The 11,545-nt window shown below is 40.8% G+C and overlaps 2 protein-coding genes across 3 annotated transcripts; one reads left to right on the forward strand and one right to left on the reverse strand.

Moving 5' to 3' along the window:
* The first annotated feature begins 340 nt into the window (after nucleotides 1-340).
* LOC122091290 lies at nucleotides 341-4,649 on the forward strand. 2 transcript variants are annotated; one of them, XR_006143908.1, is made up of 3 exons: nucleotides 341-872; nucleotides 1,223-2,113; nucleotides 4,157-4,649. XR_006143908.1 is itself a non-coding variant. In XM_042661150.1 (2 exons), exons 1-2 carry the CDS (start codon nucleotides 535-537, stop codon nucleotides 1,875-1,877), a joined length of 993 nt encoding a protein of 330 aa, XP_042517084.1. In that variant the 5' UTR covers nucleotides 341-534; the 3' UTR covers nucleotides 1,878-2,157. The 2 variants fall into 2 exon arrangements, 1 of the variants encoding a protein (XP_042517084.1); XM_042661150.1 differs by lacking the exon at nucleotides 4,157-4,649 and having other exon boundaries at nucleotides 1,223-2,157.
* Nucleotides 4,650-6,249: 1,600 nt separating this feature from the next.
* LOC122091289 (protein TRANSPORT INHIBITOR RESPONSE 1-like) lies at nucleotides 6,250-10,549 on the reverse strand. Its single transcript, XM_042661149.1, has 3 exons — nucleotides 9,775-10,549; nucleotides 7,946-8,438; nucleotides 6,250-7,834 (listed from the first exon to the last, which is right to left on the reverse strand). The coding sequence occupies exons 1-3, from the start codon at nucleotides 10,233-10,235 to the stop codon at nucleotides 7,037-7,039; spliced, it is 1,752 nt and encodes a 583-aa protein (XP_042517083.1). The 5' UTR covers nucleotides 10,236-10,549; the 3' UTR covers nucleotides 6,250-7,036.
* Between the last annotated feature and the right edge of the window lie 996 nt (nucleotides 10,550-11,545).

An 11,545-nucleotide genomic window follows, 5' to 3' on the forward strand; every position in this document is an offset into this window, starting at 1 on the left:
TATATTTGCAGTCAAATTCGTTGGCTTTAAGAAGGAAAATAAAAATTCTATTTAGTAAATATGATTTGAGTTTAAGGTAGTTACACGCATTGATGATTAAAGAAAGAAAAAGTTTTCCTTGACGGTGCACCGTCATAGGAACGTACAGTATCAATGGCCATAAATATCTACCCAATTTATGAATGGTTGATAATATGGGAGAGAAGGAATACTGGCTCCTTGAAAGAATTTCCATTTTCCTATTGGGAGAAGGAAAATTCATTCATGGAGGGAATCTCTCAATCTCTCATGCCACATGAAATGGTTGAGTCAATAGGGACCCACATGGAAGTGTGAATAGTACGAGAAAACCCAACAATCTTGGTGTGGAAACAGCAAACGGACATGATTATTTTCTCCCTATAAAATAAACCATAAAATGACCGTAGTGACCTTATTTCTCTTTCTGCGGGTATTTCACCTGAAAGCCACCGGAAGGGAGGAAGAAAGGAATAAAGGGAAGGGTCAGCCAGGAAACTCAGCACGGAGCAGACAATGGCTCCATCGAAGGGTGTTGTGATTACAGTGCCAGTGCTTGTGCTCTCAGTAGCTTCGGCTGCCATCTTCCTCTTCTTCCTCTTCTCCTCTCTCTCCTCATGCTCCTGCCCCACTACCACCACCACCTCCATCGCCACTACCGCCACCACCGACACCGCCACCGCCTCCTCCTCCGCCAACAAGAGATCAACAACGGATCGAATATCTCCAACAGCTGAAGACATTGAGTGGGTGAGAGATCAAATCCAGCGGAACAACCTACATATGCAACTCAATGTCCTCCGCAAGGGCATCAACCCTCGCACCCGCGCCCAACAGCTCCAAGATTTGAACCAGTATGCTCCTTCTCTCTCTCTCTCTCTCTCTCTCTCTCTCTCGGTTTCTTCCTCTGTATTTACTTCTATTGTTTAGCTCCAAGTCGGAATTGAACGTGAAACGTCGAATTGCAGTAGTGATTAATGTGCCAACACGGAGTGATAAATATGGAACATTTCTTGATTCAGATCTAGGGTTTAATCTGTTGGGTGTGCAGACGGGTATTTCTCGTCCAAGTTCACCATAGTTCCAATTTTATTGGATATCTGGATGGAGAGTCTCTCCGTAGTTTATTTGTCCTTTCAAACAGTACTAGTTTGGATCGTTGAATGAGGAATGGGGTTAAGTTCGTACAGTTTTGAACTTTCAGATTCAAGGGTATCTCTCATTACGAAGGAGATGAAGCGAACAACCACACTTCCTTGCCATGCCCTGGGGAATTGCTCGTGGAGGAGCACCATAGCAACTACGGGGAACCGTGGGCTGGAGGTCGCGATGTGTTTGAGTTCCTTGCAGAGTCAGTTCAGCTGAAGCCCGACTCACGCGTCCTTGAGATTGGATGCGGTACCCTTCGTGTTGGATTGCATTTTATCCGTTACCTGGTTCCAGAGCACTTCCATTGCCTAGAAAGGGATGAGCTTTCTCTTATGGCGGCAATTAGGTATGAGCTCCCATCTCAGGGTTTATTGTACAAGCGCCCATTGATTGTGAAAGGTGAGGATATGGAATTCCGTAGGTTTGGATCAGGATTCTTGTATGATTTGATCTATGCAAGTGCTGTTTTCCTTCACATGCCTGATAAGCTCGTTTGGGTGGGATTGGAGAGGCTGGTGACAAGGTTAAAGCCTTATGATGGCCGGATCTTTGTCTCTCACAATATAAAGTTCTGTTCTAGGTTGGGAGGAGAGGAGTGTACAAAGAGGTTGACAAGTATAGGGCTTGAGTATCTTCGAAAACATACTCATGATAGCTTGCTCTTCAACCACTATGAGATTTGGTTTGAGTTCGGACGATCTAAGGTTTAAAACTTGTGATTCATTTCTTGCAAATTGAGATTCAGTTGATTGTGATTCACAATGAAGGATGCTCAATGTAGCTTTTATGTGCTCGGGTTAACAAACCTTCCATGACATTTTGAGGTCAATGAAGCTAGAATTCTAACCGAGAAGCTGCTGATATGCCAGTGGACCAAGAATTTGCAAAGAAGTTGGGACTCAACTGTGTAATTATGGAAATTTGCATCTGTAACTTTACGTGTGAGGTATTTTTTTCAAAATTAATACAGTAGAATGTTTAATGTTGGAATTGTGTTAGCCACTGTAGTTATATTTTTGGATCTCTTTTGATATTTTAGAGGTGGCAATATGGGATTCTGGGAGGACCATTAATGGGGAGAGACACCTCCTTAATCTCTGGAGCTTCCACTGAACACTTGGAAGATAACTACATCCTTGATTGTATACCCATTTCTTCTTATTATAACCTTCAGTTTTTTCTTGCTTGAGGGGGCTGAGGTTAGGAATGTTGCCTCTATCATTGAACAAGTGATCAAACAGTCTGAACCCTAGACCATGATGGTGAATTATTGACCAATTCATTGTCAGATTTTGTCCTAAAATTGCAATCCCATTTGAGCCTTTCCCTCAGAACATTGTGCTAAAGTGCCCCCTCCCCCCCACCACTGCCACTGCCGCTGCCAGCGGGAGGGTACCTTGATAGGGTTAAGGAAAGAGAGAAAAGAGAAAAGGAATTTACAAATACTTTTGATGAAAAGTTGGCTATAAACACTCGGCACTGGCTCCAGAGAAGATGAAAGGAGTTATGACAAAAACCTTAGGGATGCATCATGAAGGATGAGGATTTGATTAGCCACCTTTTCATCCACTATTAATTTACCAGAAGTACCACTTTCTAAGTGAATTCTGTTTGCTGCACCGTGTATTCCCACATGTATCATTTCATCATGGTTCTATTTGGATTGAATTACATAACCATCTTTCAGTTTCTTTCGAATCATTTGACATGCTTGCTTTCTAATCACAAATGGGATTCGATGGACAAGATGGTTCAGATTACCTGGACCTGTTTATTTTTGGTTTGAAGCCCCCTTGGTCGGGCTCAGGGCCTCCCACTCACCTAATGTGCAACATTTCTCTCTCTCTCTCTCTCTCTCTCTCTCTCACACACACACACACACACACACACATTCACCATGCTGGCTTTGACCTCCCCCCTTTTTCCCTCCAGTAGTAATTTGTATTTTGGGATCTGATGTTTATAGGACAAGAATTATGACAATGTTTCCATTCATTTTGGTTGAGATCCCACAGGCTCTTGTCGTAATTACCACTTGCAGATTCTCAATCTTTAGATGAATGGCTTCTGAAAATTGTTACATTTTTTTTTTTTCTTTTTAAATTACTGTTATATAGAACTTGGCATATATTGGTCAATGTCATCCATACTCACCAAAGGAATAAGTTTATCTGGAGGAATTCTATAAAATGGATTATTCTTTATTTGACAGTGAAAGCCTGCAGACTGCCATTTACAAATCTGGTAATGGACTTCTTAGATTCATTGCAATTCAAAGGAACCAGAACACATTAAATTCTTATTCAGTTGTTTTCTTTATAAGTGTAAGTTAATATGCAAATGTCGCATTACTTCATGATTCATGGATGAATGCTGTGGATATATATATATATATATATATATGGTATGAATTTGATATTTTCTCCTAATTTCCCAAATGCTTTTTTCACAAGGTTTTCCAAACTCTATTTGGTTAGCAATGGTGAACAAAAAGTCTTGTCCAGAGATGCCAGATCAAAACAGCTTTGTATGTAAGATGAATCATTGTGCCTGAATCTGCTGTTGTATGGGGATATGCCAGAGCAAAAATTGCATAAAAAGATGAATTATTTTGCCTGAATCTGCTCTTGCATCATATGGGTATATGCCAGAGCAAAACAGCATTGCATATAAGATGAATTATTGTGTCTGAATCTGCTCTTGCATAAGGATATTGCCAGATAAAAATTATAAAGGCTGTTGTATAGATTTTCTGAATGACAAATAGATTCTTTCTTGGTTACCTGAATACCTCCTTTGTATCTAGTTTATTAGTTACCTTTTTTGATAAGTGATATGAAAATAGATTCTTAGGCTTTGCTTGATTCAATTGAAAAAGAATTTTACAGAAATTGTTTTAGAAAGCAATATGCAATTTTGTGGCCATAAAAAGGTTGGAATTGCTTTATAGAAATGCATTATAACTCTGGGAAACAAATTCTTTTTACAGGTTTTCAGGAAAAAAAAAATGGCAGCCCCCTTGGTATATGATGCTATTAGGTCCCACACCATACCCATTATGTTGTTGGATTTTTTCTCAAGTGCTTGAGAGAGAGAGACAGTGAACCAAGAAGCTTCATAGCCTCACAACCCCTCCCCGTGGGAACGGTTGTCTGTAGCGCATGCTACAGGGTGTGCAGATCCAAGGGCTGGGAGCCCTCAGATGCAGAGCACAAGGCATGGATGCACATCCCAAGGTGCTACCAGTCCTCGCATCTGCATTACATGTCGTGTTGGTGTTGTGCAACCGAGGATCCCGATCTCCCCCCTTTCTTTCTTTCTCCCACTATTTTTTTTTCTTCTTTTTTTGCTATCTCATTGGCCTGTTATCATTAGAAGGATCTGGAGTTAGATTGAGACGAATCTAGCATCATTGCAGTCCTTTATACAAAGTGAACAATATCTTTACTATACTCATTGAAATAGGATGAGATCTTCAATTATATCAATTCAACTCTTCACGTCTGACATTGTACCAAGCTCCTTGAAATAGCATTGGCCTGGGCTGCTATAAGTGGTAGTTCGAATGTTATTGCAGCTTCCGCGCGCCATGTAAATCTGTCTTTTTGTTGCAAAACTAACCCGGCATGCATGCATTGTATGTAGAATCATATTGATGTGTTTGTGCTCCATGGCCCAAATTAGCCTCTAGAGATTACAAGTCTAAAGAACAAGAAATATTAAAGCCTGACAGATCTAGAGGCTTTTCAGTAGATAACAATGCCTTGGTTAAAAACGAAGGAAAAAACCTAGAAGAAGAAAAATCTTAGGGGAAGTGTTTCTTGAGGAAAAAAGCTGCTCCTACACATGAGTGTTTGCCCTAGGGGAGGCTACATTCTCCCACATAAGTCATTTTCCCAAAATGGGGAAGTGTGGTGTGGCCCTTGTGCATGCATAAAAGCCTATGGAAGCATAACCATTCTCCCAAAATGGGGAAATGTTTCCTGTAGAGGGGGGGGTGTGGAAGGCTAATGAAAGGCACAAAGAAGCATCAACAAGTGTCCTTTTCCACTATATGGGGGCAGGCTAGTCATTTTGCCCCTCATGTAGTCATGTCTGAGAGAATACTCCCCCACAAACCATTTACCCAAAATCTTAATACATTAATACATTAATGTGGGTTGTGCTAGTTGTGGTATTATTATTTGGGGACACTTATCTACGTGGGCCACTTGGGTTGACTAGCATGAACCAGACTTCTTCAAGTTACTTGCTGCATTGACATGCTGAGGGTCCTATAATCCATGGATTAAATGATCGAACCGCCCTGACTAGCTCAAAAATAATTTACAACATTAACACATTTATATGAAAAACTAATTTGCTAAACACAAATTTTTTTCCTATTTGAATTTTAAAAAAGAACCTTGGGTGCTTTACAGCCTTTGGCCTCTTCTTCTTGTTGTATACTACTGTATCCTTGTATTTGTTTTCGCATGCTTTTCTTTTGTTTTGTTTTGGCAATAAACCATTGTCCTTATCTATCAAAAAATAAAAAAGGTAGATAGTGACCTAAATCCTTCTGTTGATCCACAAGATTCGTTCATTGGGTAGTCATAAAATGTTGACGTCAGTGAACAGTGTAACCCCCATTGTGATTCAATTATGCTTCCTCAATGAACCGAACGATACTAGAACTGGTGAAATTACCATCAGTTCCTTAACCCATCCCCCTCTAAAGTCAAAGATTTTAGTTATTGAACCACCACAAGCCTCTCACATGGAATCCATTGATACAGCTCAATAAGATCAGAAGCATAGATTCTCGAAACCTAGAAGAAGATAGGGCGGTGCCATTTTCTGTGATTCCTCTGCAACATCTTTGGTTGCTCTGTCTTTCCTGTTGTTCTTCTCCTTTGTTATTATTGAGAAATCCTTGTTGGCTATTAGAACAGCTCTCTAGCGGTTAGCTTATTCTTTTGGGCGATGGTATCAAATTATTATATACGTAATTGAACTCTTTTAAAAAAAAAAAACATTGGAAGCATGCAACACCCAGAAAACAAACAAGGCAATGCAATGATTCAAGAGTCAATTAAGCCGTCACAGAATGAATTATTTAATACCAAACACCTTCCCCTGGCGGAAAAAGAAAGAAGAATCTATACAAGAGCAAGGAGAGAAACGAATATCTAAATCATGCTACGCTCCAAGTAATGATTGAAACTAAACATAAATTGCTAGCTCCCACCATGGATGATTATTCTATTCTAGCCGCTAAAACCTTTAAGAGAATCTTTTTCATGAAAAAAGACCTCTGAGGCTCTGAGAACTTTAATATCAACCACGAAACTGAGATACGGCCACTGGAAATAACAGAAAAACTAATAATTGATAACAATAAGTAACAATAAATCATTTGGTACGAAAGTTAGAGATAATTTTTTCCCATAATCCGACCTTATTTCTCTGAGAATAGAACATCTCAAGCTGAGTTAGATTCAAATCCCTCCAATGGAAGATAAAAGATACAATATCTTAGCTGCAAATATCTGCGCATGTACACAGTTCATGCTGAGATGCTGTTAACCAGCTTACTTCTCTTACAAAGATGTTTCACAAGTTCTTGATCTCTTTATTACCCCCTCCCCCCAATTTCTCCCCCAGACAAGTAACAAAATTCCTCTAAGCTCCTGGGGCCCTATATACCCCCTTCAATGTTTCTTTTCCATCTTCACCACCCAATATACCACCAGTGCAGTCAATAAGTTTCAGAAACTAAAATACATAATGAAGAAAAGAAAGTAAAACTCTTACCTGGAACTCTCCTTGTCCCAGATGCAAAAACCAAACCAGAATGATGGATCAACCAATTCAATGGATGGATCAACTAAGAAAGCCTCGAGGCAGAGTTCTCATCTATTGTCCAAACAAAGTTTGGATTGTCCAACCTAGGCCCAGCAACTGATCGATAAACATAGAGTTTTTCAACAGAACAATCATCCGGCCTAGAATCTGGTGGTTCCCTCTCATCCATAACTTCCACATTGAGCCTCCGCATCTTCTGACCCAACAGCTTACACGCTCCTAAACTAACCGAGCATGAAGACATCCAAAGGGATCGCATTGTCTCCAGCTTTGATGCATTGGCCAAGAGAGCCTTGTCACCAAAGGGGCAGTCCCGGATCTCCAGCTTCCGAAGGCTCTTACACCCCGACAGTACATGATGGAGGCCCAAGTCACTATCCCCAGCAAAGGCCACTGACAGCATCTCAAGCCTCTTGGCATGAGTGCCAATGTACTCAAATACTAGATCTGTGAGGAGGCCAGACATGGAAAGGCGCTGGAGATCCTTGCAGTGTTCCACTATAGCACCAAAGCCCGCATCAAGGGGCTGTAGAGTAAGGTAATCAGGAATCTGAGGCTCAAGGATGCACAGACGGAAACGGGTCATGTTGGGGCGGTTTCTAGCAATGGTAACTAGGGCAGCATTGGACATTTGGCGGCAGAAGTAAAGCACTGAATGAAACTTGGGACAGCCCTCAGAAACGGAGACAAGGCCCTGTTCTGTTAGTGAGACATTCTGCACTGCACTATACGGATCTGAAGGAAATACCCTCAGTTCCTGCAAGTCCTTGCAAGATGCTGCAAGAGCATGAAGGCCGCTATCTTCAATGTGATCCAGTACCTGTAGTTTTGTCCTCCTTTAGGTTAAAAAATGAACAAGGTATGCAACCTCAAACTTTGAATGTAAACAAAAGAATGCCAATTAGCTTACACAGAATTATTCAGAACATACCCACAATCGCTGCAGATTGTGACACTGGCTAACAAGCTTCGTTAGATCCGGGCTTTGGATGGTAGCATAGCTCAAGTTCAACGATGTGAGTCCAGCACAAACAGGGTAGATAGCTGGCAGATAAGCAGGAAGCACTTCCCATAACCCAGACAGGCTTTTAAGCTCCTTGCAGCTTGCAAAGGCACCTGCAAGCTTTGAGTAGAGTTCGGGACGGACCTCAGCTGAGTATACCCCTGTACCCAGATCAACCAGCTGAGGGGCCCGATGGAGGAGGTTGGGAAGCTTTTCTAGGGGCACAGCTTGGTTTAGCCGTAGGGTTCTGAGGTTGGTGCACCTTCCTACCAGACGTTCCAGTGCAGAGAAGCTCACCTCACCTTCAAGGCATGCAAAGTTAAGGGAAACCAGTGAAGTACATGACTCCGGGAAATGGCTAAGCCAATTTCCACTCGGATCATTCACTTCACTCTCCCGCAAGTCTAACTCTCTCAGGTTCCTGCATTCACAAAGGGACAACAGAGAACAGGGTTAAGACCAATATAGGGAAGATTTTAACAACTTAACAGAAGCAAAGGAAAAAAAAATTGATAGATTAGCAGATGAAAATTTTTTCTGACAAAATCCAAGTTACCATGAAATCTGAGTAATGTAAATTTTAAAAATAAACACAGTTCAGGATATTATAAGTTACAGAGCTGGACTTAATGGGAATGCAATCTCAAGAAACGGAATTTTTAACTTCACATTTAAAATTAGAGAGATATGGAACCCAATCCAACTATTTCAGAATAGGGGGAGGGAATTGGAAGATCAAAAAGAGCAAATGAGCCAAGTATTAAAAAAGAAAAGAGGGACGGAACTATTTTGTTACCAAAACCAATCGAGCAAAAAACTTAATTAGGAAATGGGATGGAGTCATGGAACTGCAACACAGTGTGGTGAATTTTGATTGCCACCACTAGAGTGGGAATTTATCGTGTTATAAAATGAAATTTATTTTTCTCCAGCTTAGGCTTTCGCATCTACCCATTAATGTACCAAATACAGTTGCATCACAAGACTCCCAGAAGAACGAACAGAAAAACAAAAAACAGAACTTTATACACAGTAAAGTAATAAAAGAGAAAGGAATCCAGGAATCAGTAAGAACCCACATTGTCGAAGGAGCAACCATTCAAAATTCGGAAAGAACCCCACATCATAAAAGGCATAACAAAAGTAGTAAGCAACCGAATGATCCTGACTAGATTTCCCACATCAGCCATTCAAACAATCGACTACTCTCCAGATCTCTGAGAAAGAAAAAGGAAAATAAAAACCTCAAAACACTGACTACAACTTCAGAATTTTGGACTCCCATTCTAGTATTCTACATGCCAAAAACAGAATCAGAACCCGCAAAGCAAAAAATGGTTCAAATCATTCACGAAATGAAACCATAGTCATGTTAGACTTACGGCGACAATTCATCCCCCAAGAATAAAAATACTACAGATGGGATCCACTGCAATCCATCTTAACAAAAAGGTGCACAAAATCCCCGCTAGATTTCTTCTATATCGGAAAAAAAAAAAAAAAAAAAAGAATAGAAAAGGTAACCAAAAAAAAAAACCCTTAGAATCAAGTACTTTTTCAATTCTCAACTAGAAACAAGAAAGAACGAACTGGAAAAGCCAGAAATATGAAACCTTTCACGCATTGACTGCTAATAAGCACAAGAACAAACCAAGAAACTAAGGCTTCAATATAACCAGAGCCGAAAAAGGAACTCGTCTACCAAAATCACCCGAAAAAATAAGAGAAAATACCGTGAGAGGAATAAGAAAGTAAACCTGCAATTGGCAGCAATGGAGGCGAGTCCGTCAGTAGTGAAACCCTCACAGGACGAAAGAACCAAAACCTCAAAGTTCTTAAAGGAACGAGAAATCAGTTCCAATGTATCGTCCGTCACCACCATACGTTTCAGCCTGAGCTCCTCCAACCAAGGATAAGCCTGAGCCATAGCAGCAACCCAAGGGTATAGAAAACCTCCCCATCCCTGTGGCACCAGATTGAAATCTGCAAAATGAGGTTTCCCTTTCATAGACACAGATCGGACCTCAGGGAACCGTCTAATCAAAATCCTCGGACTAACGGCATAGCAGTTGCCGATGAAGATCCGATGCCGACACCACCGTTCAATCTCGTACCAAGACTTGCAGACAAGAGAAATGGCATTTCGGTCCTTCTCCGAGTCAATGAAAGAGAAAACATGCTCTAGAACCTCTTCAGGAAACAAATACGCCATTGGCATTTACCAGAGCTTCGAATGTTCACAAAACTCAATATCACCAGATAATTAGCTCCGGTGACGACCTTTCGCTTTCACCGGCGAAAAGAGAAGTAGATCTGAGAAGCCATTAAAGAACAAATGACTCTAAACTAACTTCAAGATTGTCTCAAAACTAAGACCGCAGGTATACAAGTTAAAAACTCTGGTTTCTGGTTTCTCTGGTGAACAGAAAAAGTAAGATCGGAGATGCCATTAACGAGCTCAGCTGAGTTCAGACTTCAGAGTAGAGAGATAAAGAGAGAGAAAGGGGAGAGGAAGACCAGCATGGATGGACAATTCAGGGGATAAGGGTTTTATTCTGTGTTTGGTGGGGTTAAATCTTAACCAGGGTTAACATAGTCTGGGTGGTATCACGGACGGTTAAGCATATCACAATCTTCTTTAAATATATGATAGCCGTCGGATTGACGGTGCGATCTACGTCCTTATCCGCTGGCTACGAAACGCAGCCGCAAAAAGTAAAAACATTATGGATTTCCATAAACCGTATAATTATACGTATTTTTGTACGTGTAGACCGTTTCCCGAGAATTTGATAATATCGATACTCATATCGGGAATTCCAATTTCTAGGGCAGAAAACGACGATCTAAGGTGTAAAAGCGCGCACAGCAGAACGATCTTTTAGATTTAAGTGGGACCACCACTCTTTTCCATTTGATTCGGATCACACGGTCCATCTTGCTTCAAGTGGATCACAACTCACAAGTACAATATACGATATATATACAGTATAGAAGTGGGGTTGAAGTTTTAAACTGTTAAAGTTAACGTTGCTGTGTTTGGTTCACGTAAGCAACGTTAGGGTAAAGTACACAAGTACGATATTCACTCTCCCCCGTAAGTCCCAGACTCCAACAGTCTTGATTGACCGAATTATTGATACTTCTGAGACAAAATTACAAAAATAGACCTCATACGGTCACACCTCATGACGTAGGAAGAAGGGACTAGAGGGGTATTTTAGTATATGCATTTAAAATGAGGACAAGGTCAGATGGGTAGACAGTATGGACGGATGGATATGTCCTTTTTATGTCCGAAAGCTTTCAGAGCTTTTCTGGTGTTCTACGGACGGTCTAGATGAATGAAGGTGTGCAGGTGAATATATCTTGATCATTGACGGGGTATTTTTTTTTTTTTCTAGGTCCTCTCCACATCTAACGGTTGCGAGGTTTCGGATACATGATCTAACATATTGCAGATTTGCCGTGCGTATTAAGGTGTCCGAATCTTTAACTTAACTAGTTCTTAGGGTCACTATGATCTCA

The sequence above is a fragment of the Macadamia integrifolia genome, chromosome 10 (genome assembly GCF_013358625.1).
Source record: "Macadamia integrifolia cultivar HAES 741 chromosome 10, SCU_Mint_v3, whole genome shotgun sequence".
Classification (NCBI taxonomy): domain Eukaryota; kingdom Viridiplantae; phylum Streptophyta; class Magnoliopsida; order Proteales; family Proteaceae; genus Macadamia; species Macadamia integrifolia.

Coding starts and splice junctions, on each gene's coding strand:
- LOC122091290 (XM_042661150.1), top strand. CDS start 535: ATGGCTCCATCGAAGGGTGTTGTGATTACAGTGCCAGTGCTTGTGCTC. Junction 873..1,222: donor CAGCTCCAAGATTTGAACCA/GTATGCTCCTTC, acceptor TTGAACTTTCAG/ATTCAAGGGTATCTCTCATT.
- LOC122091289 (XM_042661149.1), bottom strand. CDS start 10,235: ATGCCAATGGCGTATTTGTTTCCTGAAGAGGTTCTAGAGCATGTTTTC. Junction 8,439..9,774: donor TCCATTGCTGCCAATTGCAG/GTTTACTTTCTT, acceptor TTGTGAATGCAG/GAACCTGAGAGAGTTAGACT. Junction 7,835..7,945: donor ACAATCTGCAGCGATTGTGG/GTATGTTCTGAA, acceptor ACAAAACTACAG/GTACTGGATCACATTGAAGA.